General features: G+C 36.1%; 1 protein-coding gene across 1 annotated transcript in view; it reads right to left on the reverse strand.

Moving 5' to 3' along the window:
* LOC128657790 (deleted in malignant brain tumors 1 protein-like) overlaps positions 1–25,066 on the reverse strand; it is a 159,819-nt gene that overhangs the window by 109,683 nt on the left and 25,070 nt on the right. Inside the window, 4 exon segments of the mRNA XM_053712203.1 lie at positions 10,615–10,647; positions 11,623–11,664; positions 13,739–14,053; positions 19,803–19,858. Coding sequence (XP_053568178.1) covers positions 10,615–10,647; positions 11,623–11,664; positions 13,739–14,053; positions 19,803–19,858 — 446 coding nt within the window.

Below are 25,066 nucleotides of genomic sequence, written 5' to 3' on the forward strand. Positions count from 1 at the left end.
TTTTAAGCTTGGTGCAAAATCCGGGTGCGGTGCCTGCTTGCTGCTGTAGTTAGAAGAGCTGTGTGCTGCATCGGGTATCAATCAGGGGCTGGTTCTCAGCTGTGCAAATGACGTCACATGCCAACGGCCGTTTCACCCCCCACGTGACCAAATGTCATTGGGGCTTCCTCAGGGCGTATACTTAGCAACTCCATGTGCGCTTTATTTAAGCTCAGCCCTTTCGTTGGATTGGTGAAAATATCCTCAGTGAAAATGAAACAATGTTTTTTATTTCTCAGATGTACCCAGTATAGTCATTGGTTCTCACCATAACCATACAAATTAACAACATTGTGGTAACATATTAGACGTTTCAATACTTGCAAATATACAGTAGCAAAAATCAAAAAACGTTGTTCGCACTTGTTACAAAAATAATAATTATTTCCAGCAAGGCCAATCCTGCGCGAGATAAACAATGGGAGTAGGAAAAAATATATTGTTAATCTATATTTTAGATTTTTTTAGATTTTTACTTTAAGAAAAACGACATTACAAATTTCTGCATTATGATAAAGTGGTACCATATTATTTTTGTACAAATTATACACTTTTTTACCTTTATAAGAAAGGAGCAAAATCTAATTTTTCGTTCAAGCCATTTGGTGACAATGTTTTTAGTTGAAAGATCCATGCCACTTCTTTTCTAAGTAGTAAATTATCAATATCTCCATTGTCACCAAATGGCTTGAACGAAAAATTAGATTTTGCTCCTTTCTTATAAAGGTAAAAAAGTGTATAATTTGTACAAAAATAATATGGTACCACTTTATCATAATGCAGAAATTTGTAATGTCGTTTTTCTTAAAGTAAAAATCTAAAAAAATCTAAAATATAGATTAACAATATATTTTTTCCTACTCCCATTGTTTATCTCGCGCAGGATTGGCCTTGCTGGAAATAATTATTATTTTTGTAACAAGTGCGAACAACGTTTTTTGATTTTTGCTACTGTATATTTGCAAGTATTGAAACGTCTAATATGTTACCACAATGTTGCTAATTTGTATGGTTATGGTGAGAACCAATGACTATACTGGGTACATCTGAGAAATAAAAAACATTGTTTCATTTTCACTGAGGATATTTTCACCAATCCAACGAAAGGGCTGAGCTTAAATAAAGCGCACATGGAGTTGCTAAGTATACGCCCTGAGGAAGCCCCAATGACATTTGGTCACGTGGGGGGTGAAACGGCCGTTGGCGTGTGACGTCATTTGCACAGCTGAGAACCAGCCCCTGATTGATACCCGATGCAGCACACAGCTCTTCTAACTACAGCAGCAAGCAGGCACCGCACCCGGATTTTGCACCAAGCTTAAAAGGAGAAGGACTACAAGCGCACAAAAGTGATTTGTAAAGTATTCATGGACTTACGAGTCTGAAATGGAATGTACTGTCTGGAACATGCACTAAAGCATACATACTTAAGCTTTAAACAAAATCACAGCGGATGTGGAAAGCCCTATTAACATATTTTTTATGTAATCTATACTGCTTGCACTATATAAGTGATTGCTATTATTGCTGTGATTACACATCTATCATTAGAGATACATAGATCCCTATTTAGTACTAAGGTAGCTGGAACCTTTTTTCAATATTGGTGCTACCCTCTGGTCAGGGTGTTGTTTTCTCAATATAAGTGTGTAAATGTATAAGCATGTAATACTTTGTTACATTGTTACAGTTCAGCACATAAGTAACTGGCATAGATCCTAATATTTATCTCATGGTAACAAGACTCTCAAATTCGTTTGGGTTACCCTCTGAGACAGGTGTTGTCAGTTTCATTTGTGCATTATATGAGTGATTACGCATGGATCCCCATTACTATCCATGGTAGCAGATTCCTGTTGGTACACAGGGCTACCCACTGGTAGGGGTGTTGCCTAATAACTCAAAAGCCTATATCTAGGTATTCACCTGCATCATATCAACCTGAGTGAGCTGGCCAGCTTTATCTATGCATTTAATATACACAATGTATTCTTAAATGTATGTGATTTTTCTGATTTTTCTTTCTTTGTTTGCACTAATAAATTTAATTTATTTATAACAATCTTGTGTGGTTTTGGTTTAGGGGACCCAGAAGTTGTTTGGTTGCATGGAGGCCTGGAACACCTATTTCTAAATTAATACTTACGTATGCGTGCATTGAACATAATATTTAAATGGAGTGCTGAAATCCCTGTCTCTTTTGGAGAGAACACTACTGTGACCTCTTCAAACTTTTCTTCCTTGAGATTTGTAAAAATATTTGTCTACAGGGCCTGCACCCGATATTAATTAATATAAAGTGGATTTTTGATACCTTCTCCTTAACAGACTCAGTATATTGTATATATATATATATATATATATATATATATATATATATATATATATATATATATATATATATATACAGTATATATATATATATATATATATATATATATACTGCATATATATATATGAATATCTATTTATAAATACATATATATATATAAATATATATATATATATATGTGTGTATGTGTGTATACATATGTATTTTTTGTATTTATATGTATATATATATATATATATATATATATATATATATACAGTATCTCACAAAAGTGAGTGCACCCCTCACATTTTTGTAAATATTTTATTATATCTTTTCATGTGACAACACTGAAGAAATGACACTTTGCTACAATGTAAAGTAGTGAGTGTACAGCCTGTATAACAGTGTAAATTTTCTGTCTCCTCAAAATAACTCAACACACAGCCATTAATGTCTAAACCATTGGCAACAAAAGTGAGTACACCGATAAGTGAAAATGTCCAAATTGGACCCAAAGTGTCAATATTTTGTGTGGCCACCATTATTTTCCAGCACTGTCTTAACCCTCTTGGGCATGGAGTTCACCAGAGCTTCACAGGTTGCCACTGGAGTCCTCTTCCACTCCTCCATGACGACATCACAGAGCTGGTGGATGTTAGAGACCTTGCGCTCCCACACCTTTCATTTGAGGATGCCCCACAGATGCTCAATAGGGTTTAGGTCTGGGGACAAGCTTGGCCAGTACATCACTTTTACCCTCAGCTTCTTTAGCAAGGCAGTAGTCATCTTGGAGGTGTGTTTGGGGTCGTTATCATGTTGGAATACTTCCCTGGGCCTAGTCTCTAAAGGGAGGCGATCATGCTCTGCTTCAGTATGTCACAGTACATTTTGGCATTCATGCTTCCCTCAATGAACTGTAGCTCCCCAGTGCCGGCAGCACTCATGCAGGCCCAGACCATGACACTCCCACCATCATGCTTGACTGTAGGTAAGACACACTTGTCTTTGTATTTCTCACCTGGTTGCCGCCCCACACGCTTGAACCAAATAAGTTTACCTTAGTCTCATCGGACCACAGCACATGGTTCCAGTAATCCATGTCCTTAGTCTGCTTGTCTTCAGCAAACTGTTTGCGGGCTTTCTTGTGCATCATCTTTAGAAGAGGCTTTCTTCTAGGATGACAGCCATGCAGACCAATTTGATGAAGTGTGCAACGCATGGTCTGAGCACTAACAGGCTGACCTCCCACACCTTCAACCTCTGCAGCAATGCTGGCAGCACTCATACGTCTATTTCCCAAAGACAACTGGATATAACGCTGAGCACGTGCACTCAACTTCTTTGGTCGACCATGGTGAGGAACCTGTCCTGTGAAACCACTGTATGGTCTTGCCCACTATGCTGCAGCTCAGTTTCAGGGTCTTGGCAATCTTCCTATAGCCTAGGCCATCTTTATGTAGAGCAAAAAAAAAATTCTTTCATGTAAATGGCAAGAGTCCATGAGCTAGTGACGTATGGGATATACATTCCTACCAGGAGGGGGGCAAAGTTTCCCAAACCTCAAAATGCCTATAAATGCACCTCCCATCACACACATACTTCAGTTTTACAAAGGTGGTGAAGTAAGTTTGTGCTTGATTTTTATGATTTCTTCTATGATAAGGGCTTCTAAGCATTCTAAAGCCCAATTCCTCTCAAAGTACAGTGTTTGTCAGAGGGACGTGAAGAGAGTATTGCCTGTTGATTTTTACGGTTTCACTCATGGGAAATCTTTTCAAGGGCCCTCTGTTATTGGTCATAGGGATTCATCTCCTACCTCCCTTTTCATATCGACGATATACTCTTATACCATTACCTCTGCTGATAGTTTACAGTACTGGTTTGGCTGTCTGCTATATGTGGATGGGTGTCTTCGGTAAGTATGTATCCTTATTTAAGACACTCTCAGCTATGTTTGGCACTTTATGTATTAATATAACGTTTTAAATCTATGTATTTACTTATATTTGCCATGAGTCAGGTCTATGTATATTTCCCTTTGCAGTCTAACAGTTTCAGTATGAGAATTATGTGTAAGGAAGTTATTTTTTTTTGTTTTATTTTTTATTTTCTTTTTTCTTTCTTCTTACCTGGGGTTTAGTCTTTTTTTCCAATTTGACTTGTTTTATTTGCGGGCAAATCTAGGCTCGCGTGGGCGCAAAATGCTGTTATTTATTGCGTCATTTTTGGCGCAAACTTTTTTTGTGCAAATTTGCGTCTATAGTGGTGCAAGTTTTGTCATTTCCTGTGTCTTAATTGATGTTAGTTTGTTGGTGCGGAGTTGCACTTGTTTTGATGCGAGTTGCGTCATTTCCGGATGTTTATTTGGTGGCAAAAAATGTTTTACTTTGCGTTGTGCATCATACTTGGCGCTAAAATAATTTTTTAGTTATATTACCACACTTCCTTTATGCTCCCTTCTCACTTTACATTCTAGAGGGTTATGCTGTTTGCTTTTCTGCTTATTTAGCATATGCATTTTTTCCCCATTCCTGAAACTGCTATATGAGGAAATTGGATATTTTGTTTAAATGTTATTTTTTTCTTTTACATTTTGCAAGATGTCTCAGTCTGATCCTGTCTCAGACGCTACTGTAGGAGCCATGCTGTATGAACACAGTTCTACCAAAGCTAAGTGTATCTGTTGTAAGCAAGCTGAGATTATATCTCCGGCTATATTATGTAACAGTTGTCCTGATAAACTTTTGCATGCTAATAATGTTTCTATTAGTACTAGTACAGCACCTGTTGTTCCCTCAACATCTAATGTACATGATATCCCTGTTAATATGAAAAATTATATTGCTGATGCAATACAGAAGGCTATGTCTGCTATTCCACCTTCTAATAAACGTAAAAGGTCTTTTAAAACTTCTGATATAACTGATGAAATTTGTGATGACCAACAACATACTGAAATATCCTCCTCTGAAAAGGATCTCTCTGCTTCAGAAGATCCTACTTCAAACATTGAAATTGATACATCTTCTTATCTTCATAAGATTGAATATATTCGGTCTTTGTTGAAAGTATTGGTTACTTTGGGGATTGAGGAGTCTGATCCTCTTGATAATAAAACCAGTAAATGTTTAAATTCTGTTTTTAAACATTCTGTGATTACTCCTGAGGTTTTTCCTGTTCCAGGTGTGGTTTCTGATGTGATTGCTAAGGAATGGTCTAAGCCTGGTGCTTCTTTTAATCCTTCTTCTAGGTTTAAGAAGTTATATCTTTTACCAGTGACTAATTTGAGTTTTGGGAAAAAGTCCCTAAGGTTGATGGGGCTATTTCTACTTTTGCCAAATGTACTACTATTCCTATGGAAGATAGTACTTCTTTTAAGGAACCTTTAGATAGGAAGATTGAATCTTATCTAAGAAAAGCTTATTTACATTCTGGCTATATTCTCAGACCTGCCATTTCTATGGCTGATGTTACGGCTGCATCAAATTTTTGGTTGGATAGCTTAGCACACCAGGAAAGAGATCCTGATTTGTCTAGCATTGTTCATTTGCTTAAACATGCTAATCATTTTACCTGTGATGCTATTTTTGATATTATCAAGATTAATGTTAAATCAATGCATTTAGCTATTCTGGCCAGAAGAGCTTTATGGCTTAAATCGTGGAATACTGACATGGTATCTAAATCTAGATTACTATCTCTGTCTTTCCAGGGTAATAATTTATTTGGTTCTCAGTTGAACTCAATTATTTCCACTATCACTTGGGGGAAGGGAGTTTTTTTGCCCCAAGATAAAAAGTCTAAGGGTAAATCTAAAGCTTCTAATTGGTTTTGTTCCTTTCGTCAGAATAGAGAACAGAAAACCGCTCCTTCCCCTAAGGGCGCTGGCTCCAATTGGAAGCCATCTTCAAGTTGGAATAAATCCAAGCCTTATAAGAAACCAAAGCCAGCCCCCAAGTCTGCATGAAGGTGTGGCCCCCAATCGACTTCAACTGGTGGGGGACAGATTGAAATTATTTCAAAACATTTGGGCAGATTCTGTTCAGAATCAGTGGATCCAGAGCATTGTTTCTCAAGGGTATCGAATAGGTTTCAGAGTACGACCTCCTGTGAGAAGTTTTTCTCTCTCTCACATTCCAGCACATCCTGTGAAAGCTCAGGCTTTTCTGAAGTGTGTTTCAGATTTGGAGCTTTCAGGGGTTCCACTTCAGGAACAGGGTCTGGGTTGTTATTCAAATCTATTCATTGTCCCAAAGAAAGAAAATTCATTCAGACCAGTTCTGGATCTGAAGTTTTGAATCGTTTTGTAAGGGTCCCAACTTTCAAAATGGTGACTATAAGGACTATTCTGCCTTTTGTTCAGCAAGGTCATTACATGTCCACAATAAACTTAGAGGACGCTTATCTTCACATTCCGATTCATCCAGATCACTATCGGTTTCTGAGATTCTCTTTTCTAGACAAGCATTACCAATTTGTCACTCTTCCATTTGGCCTAGTGACAGCTCCAAGAATCTTTTTGAAGTTTCTCGGTGCCCTTCTATCTGTAATCAGAGAGCAGGGTATTGCAGTGTTTCCTTATTTGGACAATATCTTGGTACTGGCTCAATCTTTTCCTTTAGCAGAATTTCACACAAATCAACTAGTGTTGTTTCTTCAAAGACATGGTTGGAGAATCAATTTACAAAAGAGTATCTTGATTCCTCAGACAAGGGTCACCTTTTTAGGTTTCCAGATAGATTCAGTGCCTATGACTCTGTCTTTAACAGACAAGAGACAAATGAAATTGGTTTCCGCCTGTCAAAACCTTCTATCTCGATCATTCCCTTCAGTGGTTATGTGCATGGAAGTTTTAGGTCTCATGACTGCAGCATCGGACGCAATCCCCTTTGCTCATTTTCATATGAGACCTCTGCAGCTTTGCATGCTGAATTAATGGTGCAGGGATTATACTCAGATATCACAATTGATATACTTGATATACTTGATATACTTAAATCCCAACATTCATCCACCATCATCGGATTATTCAAGGGGACTCTTTTATCCTTCCTGGACTGTGATCTCAACAGATGCAAGCCTCACATGTTGGGGAGCTGTCTGGGGGTCTCTGACAGCACAAGGGGTTTGGAAACCTCAAGAGGCGAGGTTACCAATAAATATTTTAGAACTATGTGCTATCTTCAGAGCTCTTCAGGCTTGGCCTCTATTAAAGAGAGAACTTTTCATTCGATTTCAGACAGACAATATAACAACTGTGGGATATGTCAATCATCAGGGGGGGACTTACAGTCCTTTAGCAATGAAAGCAGTATCACAGATACTTTCTTGGGCAGAATCCAGCTCTTGTCTAATTTCTGTGATTCATATCCCAGGTGTAGACAATTGGGAAGCGGATTATCTCAGCCGTAAGACTTTGCATCTGGGGGAGTGGTTTCTCCATCCAGATGTGTTTTTTTAGATTGTACAGATGTGGGGTCTGCCAGAAATAGATCTGATGGCTTCCCATCTAAACAGGAAACTTCCCAGATACCTTTCCAGGTCCAGGGATCCTCAGGCAGAGATGGTAGATGCGTTTGCAGCTCCTTGGTCTTACCAACTTGCTTATATTTTTCTGCCTCTAGTTCTTCATCCAAGGGTGATCTCCAAGATCATAATGGAACAATCGCATGTGTTTCTAATAGCACCAGCATGGCCTTACAGGTTTTGATATGCAGATCTTGTCCGAATGTCCAGTTGCGAACCTTGGTCACTTCCTTTACGTCCAGTCCTTCTCTCTCATGGGTCGTTTTTCCATCAGGATCTCAAACCGCTAATTTTGAAGGTATGGAAATTGAACGTTTAGTGCTCAGTCATAGAGGTTTTTCTGACTCAGTGATTAATACTATGTTGCAGGCTCATAAGTCTGTTTCTAGGAAGATTTATTATCGGGTTTGGAAAACCTATATTTCATGGTGTTCTTCTCATAAATTCTCTTGGCATTCTTTTAGAATTACTAGAGTTTTACAGTTTCTTCAGGATGGTTTGGATAAAGGTTTGTCTGCAAGTACTTTGAAAGGACAAATCTCTGCTCTTTCTGTTTTATTTCATAGAAAGATTGCTAAACTTCCTGATATTCACTGTTTTGTTCAGGCTTTGGTCCGTATCAAGCCTGTTATTAAGTCTATTTCTCCTCCATGGAGTCTTAATTTGGTTTTGTAGGTTTTGCAGGCTTCTCCTTTTGAGCCTATGCATTCTTTGGATATTAAATTACTTTCTTGTAAAGTACTGTTCCTTTTGGCTATCTCTTCTGCTAGAAGAGTTTCTGAATTATCTGCTCTCTCTTGTGAGTCTCCTTTTCTTATTTTTCATCAGGATAAAGCTGTTCTGCGGACTTTGTTTAAATTTCTTCCTAAATTTGTGCATTCTAACAACATTAGTAGAGAAATTGTTGTTCCTTCTTTGTGTCCGAATCCTAAGAATTCACTTGAAAGGTCATTACACTCTTTGGATGTAGTAAGGGCTTTGAAATACTATGTTGAGGCTACTAAGGATTTCAGGAAGACTTGACTATTTGTTGTATTTTCTGGTCCTAGGAAAGGTCAGAAAGCCTCTGCCATGTATTTGGCATCTTGGTTAAAGCTTCTGATTTACAAGGCTTATTTGGAGTTAGGACAGTCTCTGCCTCAGATAATTACAGCTCATTCTACTACATCCATCAGTTGCCACTTCTTGGGCTTTTAAGAATGAAGCTTTAGTTGATCAGATTTGCAAAGCAGCAACTTGGTCTTCTTTGCATACATTTATTAAATGTTACCATTTTTATTTATTTGCTTCTTCAGAAGCAGTCTTTGGTAGGAAAGTTCTTCAGGTAGCTGTCTCAGTTTGATTCTTCTGTTTATAAGAACTTATTTTGTGCATTTAATTTCTCAGCAGAAATAGCTGTTTTTTATTTTATCCCTCCCTCTCTAGTGACTCTTCTGTAGACTTCCACATCTTGGGTATTTTATCCTATACATCACTAGCTCATGGACTCTTGCCATTTACATGAAATAAAACATAATTTTTGTAAGAACTTACCTGATAAATTAATTTATTTCATAATGGCAAGAGTCCATGAGGCCAACCCTGTTTTTGGTGCTTTTTGCATGCTTTTTTACTCCATTTTACACCTCACTACTTGGTTATACGTTAAACTGAAGTATGTGTGTGGTGGGAGGTGTATTTATAGGCATTTTGAGGTTTGGGAAACTTTGCCCCCTCCTGGTAGGAATGTATATCCCATACGTCACTAGCTCATGAACTCTTGTCATTATGAAAGAAATGAATTTATCAGGTAAGTTCTTACAAAAAATATGTTTTTTTCAGATCCTCAGAGAGTTCTTTGTCATGAGATGCCTGGTTGAACTTCCAGTGGCCAGTATGAGAGAGTGGGAGAGCGATAACACCAAATTTAACATACCTGATACCTTGTAACTTTAATGAGTCACATAACACCGGGGAGGGAAAATGGCTAATTGTGCCCAATTTGGACATTTGCACTTAGGGGTGTACTTACTTTTGTTGCCAACAGTTTAGACATTAATGGCTGTGTGTTGAGTTATTTTGAGGGGACAGCAAATGTGCACTGTTATACAGGCTGTACACTCACTACTTTACATTGTAGCAAAGTGTCATTTCTTCAGTGTTGTCACATTAAAAGATATAATAAAATATTTACAAAAATGTAACGGGTTACGGGTGTCCTCACTTTTGTGAGATACTGTATATATGTCTGTAAATACATATATACACATATAAATACATATGTACACACATATATACATATCGATTTGTGTGTATGTTAAAGCCCTATACAGCCCTTTGTTTTTTTTATAACACCTTAGACCTCATATCTTTGAGCCCTTATAACTTTTTATTGTATTTTTTAAAAAATATTTTTTTATTAGATAATGTAACTGAAATTTTGATGAGTTTTGTGCAACTTTTTAGTTGAGCATAACATTTAACAAGAGCTCTAAAGTTGCGCTACTTGCTGCGCAATAAATTGAAGTGCGCCCAAGCAATCGCGTCTACTTTCAACTGGTTATTTGCGTTCTTCTTCTGACGCGTGCAAAGAGCCACGATAAACCCGTTTTTCCTTGCACACAACAGTGCGGCACTCGTAATCTAGCCCTATATTAGTTATAGTATAATATCCAAATGATTTACTTTTTATTATTTCAAATTATATTAATTTAGAGCTTTTAGTTGTGTAGTAATAAAATGGGGTTAAATATTACCTGTTGAATGTTCTAAAGTTGTAGGATAGAAATCTGAAAGAAAAATACATTATTTTAAGCAACGTTTAAGAAGAAAATACATTTTTTTAATGCTGTTAAATGTTCATTTTTAGAATAGTTTGTTGACAATTAGCTTTGTTCACAATTTAGAAGAATCAAATATTTTAGATGATTTCGTGAAAAATGAATATGCAAAAAATGTCCACACTACAGAAAACAAAAATATTTATTTCATCCTTAGCAGATAGAATGCATTTTAATTTTATATATTGTTGTAAATAATCCTAGATATACAGTATATGTGTTGCTATTAATAAAAAGGTAGCCTGCTTTTGAAAAAAGATTGCAAGCCAACCCACACATTGGTCTATCTCATCCCTTAAAGGGACAGTCTAGTCCAAAACAAACTTTCATGATTCAGATAGGGCATGTTTATTTTTTTTTTCCAATTTACTTCTTTCACCAATGTTGCTTTGTTCTCTTGGTATTCTTAGTTGAAAGCTAAATTTAGGAGGTTCATATGCTAATTCTAAGACCTTGAAGGCCGCCTCTTATGTCAGGGCATTTTGACAGATTTTCACCACTAGAGGGTGTTAGTTCATGTGTTTCATATAGATAACACTGTGCTCACGCACGTGGAGTTCCTAGGAGTCATAACTGATTGGCTAAAATGCAAGTCTGTCAAAAGAACTGAAATAAGCGGGCAGTTTGCAGAGGCTTAGATGCAAGATAATCACAGAGGTAAAAAGTATATTAATATACCTGTGTTGGTTAAGCAAAACTAGGAAAATAGTAATAAAGGGATTATATATCTTTTAAAACAATAAATATTCTGGTGTAGACTATCCCTTTAAAATATAATGGGACAACTTTGCTTTTAAAAAAAGGTTATTTTTTTAGCTCCTAAATTAAAAGATGGCAATTTTCAATTTGTTTTTATTTTTTTATTATTTACAATCATAGAGGTCAAAACAATAAACAAACAAACAAACAAACAAAAATGAATACCTGTAGATGCTGGTGAAGGACTCTGGGATGCACCTGATGAATCTGAAGAATGGAAAATAGTCATTTTAAAATAAAGTTGGAGTGGTATCAAAATTTTTAGTCAATATTTCTTCCAGTGCCATTTTAATCTTACCAAAACGACACTGAAATTGTTTAGTAAATATAATGTCACACACCTTTCTTCTCAGTGAAGTTTACACCTTGTTTTACTTACCAAAATCTTTCTGACAACAAATATTACATTTTATCTATACATAGTACATTCTTGAGAACCACACTTACAATGTATTTTAAACAACATACTATGCAATAGGAAGATATTCAATATCTAGATCAGGTTCACTGCACATGAACCTCTCTACATGTTTATTGAAGTCAAAATCTAAACTGTATCAAATGGATTCAAAGCTTTACTGTCCTACTTATCCACCTGTGTGTGGAAGTTGTTTTACTCTTCTTTATTGGACATAAATAATAAGGGACCTCTTTGTCAAATGCCCCTTTAATATATAAGGGATCACTGTAAAAATTGCAGTCAACTGCATATCCTATCGAAATGATGTTCTAATGGAGCTAAAATGCCCTATACACCCTCTTTTACCATATGGACTAAGAAGTCGCACCCATTAATAGACAGAGGAGAAGCCTCAACTGTGACCTGTACCAATATAAAACAGGGAGTTTTTTGCAAGTGGGTGGGAGTTTTTTTTACGGAGCCCCTTACCAGCACTCCATTTTATTCACTAATGTGCACACAGGGGACCTTACCTACACCCCTAGGCACCAAGTTACATAATAGTTTAAGCGAGACAGAGCAACCAAACACTCTATTTAAAAAGAGGATTTTATGTTGTTGGTAAATTACCCTACTGGGTTTAAAACCATCTTTCTGTCTCTTGTGTTATTATTTAATAAGTTTAAGTTGTTTTGTTATACAAAAGTGATTTATGTGGCACACTGCCTGACAATAGGACATGTAATCCCATATGCTCTTGTATGTCAGGAGAATTCATGACAACACCACCAATATTCCACAGGCGATCCTGATATCCAGGAATAGTTAGCCTGTTGCAGTACTAAGTATTTTTACTGCTACTAGAATCGCTATATGTACACTTTACTCCATATATGCAGAAACAGAACTGAAGCTGACAGAAAGAAAAGGCATCCTTGAGACTATTGGAAAGGTTTCTGCCTACTCAAACAAGACTCAATGCAGTATATCCCACTCGTAAGGTAATTAGTAAGATGGTCAAATACTATGTCACCCATAGAGTGTGAAAGAAAATTGTTAGATATTGAAATCTGTATACACCAAACATTATTACTATTTTTAAATGATATAGGCAATTATGTTAAAAAGCCATGAAACCCCAATTTTTTCTTTTATTATTCAGATAGAAGCATTTACTTCTATTATCAAATTTTCTTCATTTTCTTAGTGTCTTTTGTTGTACAGCAGGTACATAAGGTCAGAAGTATGCACGCATTTGGATCACTATATGGCAGCGGTTTTGCAAGAATGTTATCGATATGCAAGAGCACTAGATGGCAGCACTATTTCCTGTCATGTAGTTCTCCAGGCACCTAACTAGGTATCTCTTTAACAAAGAATAAAATGAGAATGAAGCAAGTTTGATAACAGAAGTAAATCGGAAACTTTTCTAAAGTTGTATGCCCTAAAAAATATGGGGTTTCATATCTCTTTAATCCTTTAAAGGGACACTCAGGTTAAATTAAATTTTCATGATTCAGATACAGCATGTCATTTTAAACAACTTTCCAATTTACTTCCATTAAAAAAAATGTGCACAGTCTTTTATATTTACACTTTTTGAGTCACCAGATCCTACTGAGCATGTGCAAGAATTCACAGACTATACATATATGCATTTGTGATTGGCTGATTGCTGTCACATGGTACAAGGGGAGTGGAAATATACATAACTTTGAAATTTATTATAAAAAATCTACTACTCATTTGAAGTTCAGACTAAATGCTATTGTATTGTCTTGTTATCTTGCATTTGTTGATTATGCAAATCTAATGTGTTGGCTGGTCCTTTAAGCATAGATAATATTTGGCAATATCATCTTCTTTCAATCTATTGCATACCTGAGCAAATAACTCCAGCATCTTCACTTGGACCACAGTTATGAGCACCCCATCCATTGTGTGGGCACTGCCAAAGGTACTGCTCATATCCAAAGCAACGCAGATCATCTAAGAAGATATTTCCAGAGCCTTGCCCAAAATATGCACCATGAGGTGATGCTACAGCATATCCACAATTAAGTTGTCTGCATACAACAGCTGCCTCATATATATCCCAGTTGTCATCACACACAGTACCCCACGTTCCATTATAGAATATCTCAACACGTCCAGAACATCTGTCCAAACCACCAACAAGTTGAATAGGATAATTCTCTAGAACACAGATGAACAGACATTACATTAACTTTATATAATAAATATTTAAGTCAATAAAAACATTGCTCTAATGTCTGATAACTAAAAACACACAACATGTTTAGTTTAATTTGTAAAAGTATATAATTAATTTTAAGTCATTAGATGATATACAGTGTGTGTGTGTGTGTGTGTGTGTGTATAGATCAATATTAATTGTTTGGGGGTGGAAGTCTTGGTGAGTTCCCACACTTTTTTTGTAGGACTTGACCCCTGGCTATATTTATGTTTAAATGGAGTGATAGCAAAGATGCTAAAAATTCTCTGGTATTTTTGCCATTTTTCTCTAAAAATTTCAAGTAGTAAAGGGGATAATTAATTTAAAAATGTTAACACTCACATGTTAATTTATTGCAAGACAGCAAACATATTGTAGTTATGAATTGTTTACTAGGCTTGTCCATTAGTATCTTTACAAATGTAAATTTGTGACGAAAACACAAATTTACTAAATGAATATTCGAACAAATGCACTATTTTAAAGAAAACAAACAAATACTGATGAAATTTGAAAAATATTTATTTGTTTCCTTTAAATTAGCTGGTAAAGGTAAATAATTACCTATAGCGCGATGGAGAGCCACTTTAATCCAGACCCTTCTTCACAGAGCCCCTGGCTGTGCTAATAAAAGGCGTAGAGTTGCAGAACACAGAGCCTGCATTTAATGATAAGGTTCTTTAGTGCAGGTTCTGTGATCTGTTGCACTAAGCCTCCTATTAACGAGGACATGGGTTCTATGAAGCAGGGTCGGGATTAGTGAGGCTCTCCAGTGCGCTGGATGGTAAATATAAGGCTACAGATGAACTTTTTCATTGAAAACAAATGGAAATGTTCCCTAAATATGCAGTATTAAATTCAATTTAAAACTAAATGAATACCAAATAGTGCAGAAAATGAATATTCTGACAATCTAATTTTTCTGGATATTTGTTCCAAAATATTCATCCGAAATTTTTGCTGATGCACAAGTCTAAAGTTTACTGTCCCTTTAATTTACTTTATACTTTCATTACATTTAAATTTTGTACTCTCTATTGTGTGATTTAATGCATTAAGACTTTGTATGCATCAATGTATTTAGGAGTGTGATTTGTTCAAAGTATGATTGTAATTTGAATGTTTTTTAGTATCTTTAGCAAGTTATGACCATGCTGTTTATATTTCGGTGTATATTTTACAATTCATATTTTACTTTACATTGGAATTGATTACAATCTATCTGCAATTTGCTCACAAAACTTTTTTTTGCTTTCCGGCCGAATTGGTCAATATGTTTTTTAATTGAGCACATTGCAAAATGAATCCATGCGTTAAAAGTCAGGAGCTGCAAACCCATTTTTAACAGTACGTTCTGAAAAGGCGTTTTTTGTGTTAAACGCTTGTTTTCTCAATAGAAACTGACATTTATCATGGCCCTTTAACACCTGTTAAGGTTACAGTAAAGTGCTCTTGAATTAACCTCTTTGCTCAGTGTGTAAGGGAAATGCGTTTTTACATATGTGAGATTAACCTATTGCAATTTGATTCCATTCTCACCACTGCTAAATCATCTGAATGCCATTTGTATTTAGACATGATGGGCATACTGAGCATAATTACTTAATCACTATATTGTCACTTTTTATATTATTAAGTATTGTGTTTTTTTTACATTATTAAAATGTATTAATTGTAAAAGCACTGTTTAGTTTAAAAATGTAGGTACAAGCACTATAAAACGCAGTGTCATGAACATGTTTGGACTTAGTATGCATGAAGGAGTGTTGCCTATAAAACTCTGTCACAAAGGTGTAATCTCATTTGAACGTCTTCTAGGCCTAGCTGGGCTCCTGGAAATCGGTGCCAGACTGGAATTAATATAGGATAATCCACTCATCAATATATTATGCAGAATATTTTCTATTTTTATATACCTTTCCACATTACCTGGACAAATATCAGGGCATACCTTTAAATACATTGTTTGGACACAGACATTTGGACATTATATTTGAACCATTTTTTTACTTTTTTCATTGGGATCCCTCTGATTTATTATTTTATGATATGTATTATTTATGCACATCTGTTTTATATAATTTAATTTAAATACACTTTAGTCTATTTGGAGTAAGGCGCGCTTCTTTTATACAATTATCACTTTAGGGCCAAATTATCATTGTGCGAGAGGACATGAGCCGATATTGCAGATAATGTCCGCTGCACATCGATAAATGCCGACAGCATATGCTCTTGGCATTTATCATTGCACCAGCAGTTCTGGTGAACTGCTGGTGCAATACCGCCCCCTGCAGATTTGCAGCCAATCGGCCGCTAGCAGGGGGTGTCAATCAACCTGATCGTATTCGATCGGGTTGATTTATTTCTGCTGCCTCAGAGCAGGCGGACAGGTTATGGAGCAACGGTCTTTAGACCGCTGCTTCATAACTTGTGTTTCCGACAAGCCTGAAGGCTTGCCAGAAACACGGGGTATCAAGTTCCGTATGGAGCTTGATAAATATGCCCCTTAAAATCTGATTATAACATTTTCAGTGGAGCGTGTGTATTTTAGTTTTATAGAATATCTTCTTGGGGCTATAATAATTTCTAAGCTCCAGCAAATTCTCGACGGTCTGTCAATGCTTAAAACATCGGGGCCACAGGGAGTAGCCCACTCTCAGGAACAACCAAGCAGTGTGTATTATACTAAATAGATAGATATAGTTACATATACACTCATATATATATATATACAGTGGGGCAAAACAGTATTTAGTCAGCCACCAATTGTGCAAGTTGTCACACTTAAGAAGATGAGAGAGGCCTGTAATTTGCATCATAGGTATACCTCAACTATGAGAGACAAAATGTGGAAACAAATCCAGACAATCACATTGTCTGATTTGGAAAGAATCTATTTTCAAATTATGGTGGAAAATAAGTATTTAGTCACCTACAAACAAGCAAGATTTTTGGCTCTCATAGACCTGTATCTTCTTCTTTAAGAGGCTCCTCTGTCCTCCACTCATTACCTGTATTAATGGCACCTGTTTGAACTTGTCATCAGTATAAAAGACACCTGTCCCCAACCTCAAACAGTCACACTCCAAACTCCACTATGGTGAAGACCAAAGAGCTGTCGAAGGACACCAGAAACAAAATTGTAGACCTGCACCAGGCTGAGAAGACTGAATCTGCAATAGGCTAGCAGCTTGGTGTGAAAAAATCAACTGTGGGAGCAATAATTAGAAAATGGAAGACATACAAGACCACTGATAATCTCCCTCAATCTGGGGCTCCACACAAGATCTCACCCCGTGGGGTCAAAATGATCACAAGAACGGTGAGCAAACATCCCAGAACCACACGGGGGGACCTAGTGAATGACCTGCAGAGAGCTGGGACCAACGTAACAAAGGCTACCATCAGTAACACACTACGCCGCCAGGGATTCAGATCCTGCAGTGCCAGACGTGCCCCCCTGCTTAAGCCAGTACATGTCCGGGCCTGTCTGAAGTATGCTAGAGAGCATTTGGATGATCCAGAAGCGGATTGGGAGAATGCCATAGGGTCAGATGAAACCAAAGTAGAACTGTTTGGTAGAAACACAACTCGTCGTGTTTGGAGGAGAGAGAATGCTGAGTTGCAACCAAAGAACAGCATACCTACTGTGAAGCATGGGGGTGTCAACATCATGCTTTGGGGCTGTTTCTCTGCAAAGGGAACATGACGACTGATCTGTGTACATGAAATAATGAATGGGACCATGTACCGTGAGATTTTGACTGCAAAATCAGCAAGGGCATTGAAGATGAAATGTGGCTGGGTCTTTCAGCATGACAATGATCCTAAACACACCGCCCGGGCAATGAAGGAGTGGCTTCATAAGAAGCATTTCAAGGCCCTGGAGTGGCCTAGCCAGTCTCCAGATCTCAACCCCATAGAAAACCTTTGGAGGGAGTTGAAAGTCTGTGTTGCCCAGTGACAGCCCCAAAACATCACTGCTCTAGAGGAGATCTGCATGCAGGAATGGGCCAACATACCAGCAACAGTGTGTGACAACCTTGTGAAGACTTACAGAAAACGTTTGACCTCTGTCATTGCCAACAAAGGATATATAACAAAGTATTGAGATGAACTTTTGATATTGACCAAATACTTATTTTCCACCATAATTTGAAAATAATTTGTTTCCAAATCAGACAATGTGATTGTCTGGATTTGTTTCCACATTTTGTCTCTCATAGTTGAGGTATACCTATGATGAAAATTACAGGCCTCTCTCATCTTCTTAAGTGGGAGAACTTGCACAATTGGTGGCTGACTACTTTTTTGCCCCACTGTATATACAGATAAATATAGGATAATCTATTTATAAATACATAGAACATATTCCCTTATGTGAAGAACATTGATTGAAAATATTTATAGAAAATACACATTTAAACACTGGACATGTGTATGTATGTATGTATTTTTATATATATATATATATATATATATATATATATATATATATATATATATATATATATATATATATATATATATATATATATATATATATTATATATACATACACATACAGTATCTCACAAAAGTGCAAAAGTGAGCACACCCCTCACATTTTTGTAAATATGTTATTATATCTAATTATGTGACAACACTGAAGAAATGACACTTTGCTACAATGTAAAGTAGTGAGTGTACAGCCTATATAACAGTGTACATTTGCTGTCCCCTCAAAATCACTCAACACACTACCATTAATGGCTAAACCATTGGCAACAAAAGTAAGTACACCCCTAAGTGAAAATGTCCAAATTGGGCCCAATTAGCCATTTTCCCTCCCTGGTGTCATGTGACACGTTGGTGTTACAAGGTTTCAGATGTGAATGGGAAGCAGATGTGTTAAATTTGGTGTTATCACTCTTACACACTCTCTCATACTGGTCACTGAAAGTTCAACATGGCACCTCATGGCAAAGAACTCTCTGAGGATCTGAAAAAAAGAATTGTTGCTCAAAATAAAGATGGCCTAGGCTATAAGAAGATTGCCAAGACCCTGAAACTGAGCTGCAGCACGGTGGGCAAGACCATACAGCAGTTTCACAGGACATGTTCCACTCAAAACAGGCCTCATCATGGTCGACCAAAGAAGTTGAGTGCACGTGCTCAGTGTCATAACCAGAAGTTTTCTTTGGGAAATAGACATATAAGTGCTGCCAGCATTGCTGCAGATGTTGATGGGGTGGGGGGTCAGCCTGTCAGTGCTCAAACCATATGCCGCACACTGCATCAAATTGGTCTGCATGGCTGTCGTCCCAGAAGGAAGCCTCTTCTAAAGATGATGCGCAAGAAAGCCCGCAAACAATTTGCTGAAGACAAGCAGACTATGGACATGAATTACTGGGACCATGTCGTGTGGTCCGATGAGACCAAGATAAACTTTTTTGATTCAGATGGTGTCAAGCGTGTGTGGCGGCAACCAGGTGAGGAGTACAAAGACAAGTGTGTCTTGCCTACAGTCAAGCATGGTAATGGGATTGTCATGGTCTGGGCCTGCATGAGTGCTGCCAGCACTGGGGAGCTACAGTTCATTAAGGGAACCATGAATGCCAGCATGTACTGTGACATACTGAAGCATAGCATGTTCCACTCCCTTTGGAGAATGGGCCACAGGGCAGTATTCCAACATGATAACGACCCCAAACACACCTCCAAGACGACTACTGCCTTGCTAAAGAAGCTGAGGGTAAAGGTGATGGACTGGCCAAGCATATCTCCAGACCTAAACCCTATTAAGCATCTGTGGGGCATCCTCAAATGAAAGGTGGGGGAGCGCAAGGTCTCTAACATCCACCAGCTCTGTGATGTCATCATGGAGGAGGGGAAGAGGACTCCAGTGGCAACCTGTGAAGCTCTGGTGAACTCCATGCCCAAGAGGGTTAAGGCAGTGCTGGAAAGTAATGGTGGCCACACAAAATATTGACACTTTGGGCCCAATTTGGACATTTCCACTTAGGGGTGTACTCACCTTTGTCGCCAATGTTTTAGACATTAATGGCTGTGTGTTGAGTTATTTTGAGGGGACAGAAAATTTGCACTGTTAATTATACATGCTGTACACTCACTACTTTACATTGTAGCAAAGTGTCATTTCTTCAGTGTTGTCACATGAAAAGATATAATAATATATTTACAAAAATGTGAGGGGTGTACTCACTTTTGTGAGATACTGTACATATTTAGACGTGTATGTATGTATTTATATATATATATATATTTATATTCATATACATATTTAGACGTGTATGTATCTATCTCTATGTTAAAACCCTTTTCTAACACCTGAGACTTCATATCTTTGAGCCCTTAAAACGTTTTATTTCAATTTTTTTCAAATATTTTTTATTACATAGTGTTATTATAAGTGTAGCTGTACTTTTAAATATAATTTTGATGTGTTTTGTGCAACTTTTTAGTTGAGCATAACAGTTAACCAGAGCTCTGAAGTCACGCTAATCAGAAACGCGTTAAACTGTGCTCAAGCAAATGTGTTTTTGTCTTTTATCACATAAAAGGTGCACTTCTTCCAACGAGCACAAAGAGCTGTGATAAACCCCTTTTCATTCTCACACCACAGATAGCATGCCCTATAAATTATAGCATCATATAAGAATTATTGATTTATTACTATCTCAAAGTGTAATAATTTAAAGCTTTTAGATGTGTAGTAATAAAGTACAAAGTTAAATATTACTTGTTGTATGTTTTGAAGCTGTAGTATAGATATCTGGATGAAAAAATATATTATCTTTTGTATTGTTTCAGAAGAGAATATATATTTTGTATGCTGCTAAATGTTAATATTTGTTCTTTTTGTTTAAAATTAGAGAATAATTTGTTTAAAATAAGCTTTTTTTCACAATTTACAAGAACAAAATATTATAGATGATTTATTTTATATTTATGTAAATAAATATTTATATTTATATAATTAATACGCAATTTCCACACTACAGAAAAAAAAAATTAATACATTTTTATTTCATATTTAGCAGATAGAATGCATTATAAATTATATATATATTGCTGTAAATAGTCCTAGATATACAGTATATGTTTTGCTGTTATTAAAAAAGGTAGCCTGCTTTTAAAAAAAAATGATTGTAAGCCAACTCAAACATAGGTCTATCTCATCCCTTAAAATATACTTGGGACAACTGCTTTTCAAAAAATAAAGTTATTTTTGTTAGAACCTAAATTAAAATACTGCAATTTTCACAATGTGTTTTTATTTTTTTGCCCAGCTAATATTTATAAAATAGGGGGCAAAACAATAAATAATAAAAAAAAGAATCTTATACCTGCATATGCTGTTGTTGCAGATGAAGCACTCTGGAATACATCTGATGAAGAGGAATCTGAAGAATTGAAAAATATTTATTTTAAAAAAAGGTTGCAGCTTTATCAAACTGTTAATATGAATTAATGTTTCTTCCAGTGGCATCTCAGTCTTACAAAAGATCCGATCGGGATGATTGACACCCCCTGCTAGCGGCCAATTGGTCACGAAAGTACAGGGGGCGACATTGCACAAGCATTTCACTGGAAATGCTTGTGCAAGGTTAAATGCCCACACAGTATGCTGTTGGCATTTAGTGATGCTGGGCTACAGCGAATCATGTCCGCCCGGCATTTGATAAATCTCCCCCATACAATGTATTTTAAAGGGAAATGAAAACCACATTTTTTATTTTATGATTTAGATAAAACATGCATTTTTAACCAACTTTCTAATTTACTCCTATTATAATTTTTTCTACGTTCTCTTGGTATCTTTTTTTTAAAAGCGTGAATGTATGCTTAGGAGCTGGTCCTTTTTTTTTCAGCACCCTGGTTAGCGCTTGCTGATTGGTGACTGATTGGGAATTTCAGAAGTGTGGTACGCAGCTGCAATTAGCGGACTTCTAATTAGCAAAAAGCAATGGCAAAGACATGTATGTCTGCTATTTCTGAACTGAGGTAATCACAGAAAAGCTTTTATGATAATTTGAGTCATAATTGCACAAGTGGCATATAAATAATTTCAGTGAGAAAACCCAAAGTTTGTGAAAAGGTTAACAATGTTATTTTATATTATCTCATTTGGCGGCAAAATAGTGATATGCTAAATATTTTCTGGTATTTGAGGCATTTTTTTCTAAATATTCGCAGTAGTGAAGGGTTTAATTAATTTAAACATTTTAACACTCACATGTTAATTTATTGCAAGACAGCAAACATATTGTAGTTATGAATTGTTTGCTAGGCTTGTCCATTAGTTTACTTACGAATGTATATTTGTGACGAAAACACAAATTTACTAAATGAATATCCGAACAAATGCACTAACTAATTTAAAGAAAACAAACAAATACTGATGTAATTCAACAGTATTCATTTGTTTCCTTTAAATTAGCTGGTAAAGGTAAATAATTACCTATAGCGCACTGGAGAGCCACTCTAATCCAGACCCTTCTTCACAGAGCCCCTGGCCATGCTAATAAGAGGCTTAGAGGTTTAGAGTGTAGGAGAAGGTCCTTTAGGGCAGGCTCTGTGATCTCATTTTAACGTGGTCAGGGGTTCTATGAAGCAGGTTTGGAAAAAGTGTGGCTCTCCAGTGCGCTGGATGGTAATTATAAGGCTACAGGTGAACTTTTTCATTGAAAATGAATGTAAACGTTCCCTGAATATTCTTTATTAAATTCAATTTAAAACTAAATGAATACCAAATAATGCAGAAAACAAATATTCTGAAAAACTAATTTTTCTGGATATTTGTTCCAAAAGGTTCATCCGAATAAATTTTTTTGCTGATACACAAGTCTAGTGTTTACTGTCCCTTTAATTTACTTTATACTTTTATTACATTTAAACTTTGTACTCTCTATTGTTTTTTTTGTTTTTTTATATTTTTATTTGTTTTCAAAAGAAAAAAAAAATTGTACATACAATATTATAATCATACGATGACAAGACAACATTTTTGTAAATAATCGATTTGTATCGGTATCTAATACAAAACAATATTTTAAATTTGAACGAACCATATTATCGGTTGGATTAGATACAACATCTTAACAATAACTAAATTCTCCTATTGACGAACATATGATATAAAGCAGTGTCCATAATTCCATCATTACAAACAATACAAACAAAAAAGATATTATGATAATATATCCACATAAGTTAGCACAAGAGAGGGGGGAGAGAGAGGTGAAAAAAAAGGAGTGGGGGGAAGGACTAGATACATAGCATAAACTCGGGTACCTCCCCTCTACTATCCACTGCTGTCATTAATCCTCTAGTCTAGTATTCTTACTCCTCCGCTAACCAAGCCTCTGGAAAATAGCCTGCATAAATGTTTTGTAACACGTAATCTGAATTTATAAAGGGTTTGACTAACTGAATTTGGATGTTATTAGGACATCCCCATCCATTTATTAATAAAAGATTTTAATCTTTTACTATCTACATCTTTTATATTATATTGTTGCAACCTGAGTTGCATAAGGAGGTTTTTTTTTAACTCAAGAAATTGAGGGCCCCTAGAAGCCTTCCATGTCCTTAGTATGCAATTACGGGCCACTATCAATATTGTATTAATTATTTCAAAATTAGGTTGGACAGCTGAATATTTAAGAAGAAAAAAGATATGCTGTGGGATTATCTCGTAATCCATTTTTATCACATTTTTTAGCCAAAACTTAATTCTGTCCCAGAACTGCATTATTTTCGGACATGACCAAAAGCAGTGGAACATATTGGCCCGCTTCATGTTACATCACGTAAAGTAACTTGTTTCTTTATACCAATTTGTTAATTTTTCTGGGGTAATATAGACACCGTTTTTATATGGGATTCAAGCCACACTGTAGGTACTCCTGAATCAATTATTTTAAAACTATCCTGTATATCTTGAATCTCAATATTTGGGAAATATCTTTGCCACTTATATTGTATATCTGTCTAGGGTTATGTGCTATAAGAATATCATAAAATGGTGAGATCGTATATATACCTTTTTGGTACATCTTCCTGCAATAGAGCCCATTCCGGTTTATATTTCCTTTGTAATTCTACGCAGAAATGTCTCAGTTGTAGAAATGCAAAGAAATCCCTATTTAATAAATCAAATTTTTTACGAATATTACTAAAACAGTCCAATGTCATATCTGTAATTACTATTTGTTTAATCCATTTTAACCCTTTGCTTTCCTGATCCTGAAAGACCTTGGTCGTATTTCCTGTTAAAAAGTCAGGGTTACCCCTAATTGGTAAAAACTCAGTAGCATACGGAACTAAGTTAATCTCTAAACAATATTTCTGCCAAGCTATATTTCTAAAGGTAATCAGATTATGAACAGTAGAAGGTAATTGGGATACCGGGCAGTGTAACAAGGCTTTTAAGTCAAACTGAGCCATTAGACTAGTTTCGCATTGGAAGAATGAAACATATTTCTCCTCTGTGATCCTATCAATAGCAAATTTGAAGAGCACAGTTATATTATAATATTTGATATTAGGGAACGCCAACCAGCAGCAGAATTCAAACTCATCAATCTACTTAAGGAAATGAGAGGTCTGCTCCCTTTCCATATACTTTTAGTACAATATTGATTACATTTATTAATGTCAGATTTTCGCAATAGAATTGGAATATTCTAGAAGAAATATAATAATTTTGGGAATAATATAGTCTTGATTAAAATGATACGCGCTGTGATATTAATTGGAAGTTTCATCCAATTATTCAATTTGCTCTTGCATTCTTTGAAAAATGTAGGAAAGTTTAGCTCGTACCACTCTCAAATTTATGCCCAAATAGTTAAACTTAGTGGTTTCTTTAAATGGATGCTTAATGACTAGTTTTGATGGTTTTCATTTCCACAAAATTTTTGCTGATACACAAGTTCAGTGTTTACTGTCCCTTTAATTTACTT

Source organism: Bombina bombina, chromosome 4 (genome assembly GCF_027579735.1).
Source record: "Bombina bombina isolate aBomBom1 chromosome 4, aBomBom1.pri, whole genome shotgun sequence".
Classification (NCBI taxonomy): Eukaryota; Metazoa; Chordata; class Amphibia; order Anura; family Bombinatoridae; genus Bombina; species Bombina bombina.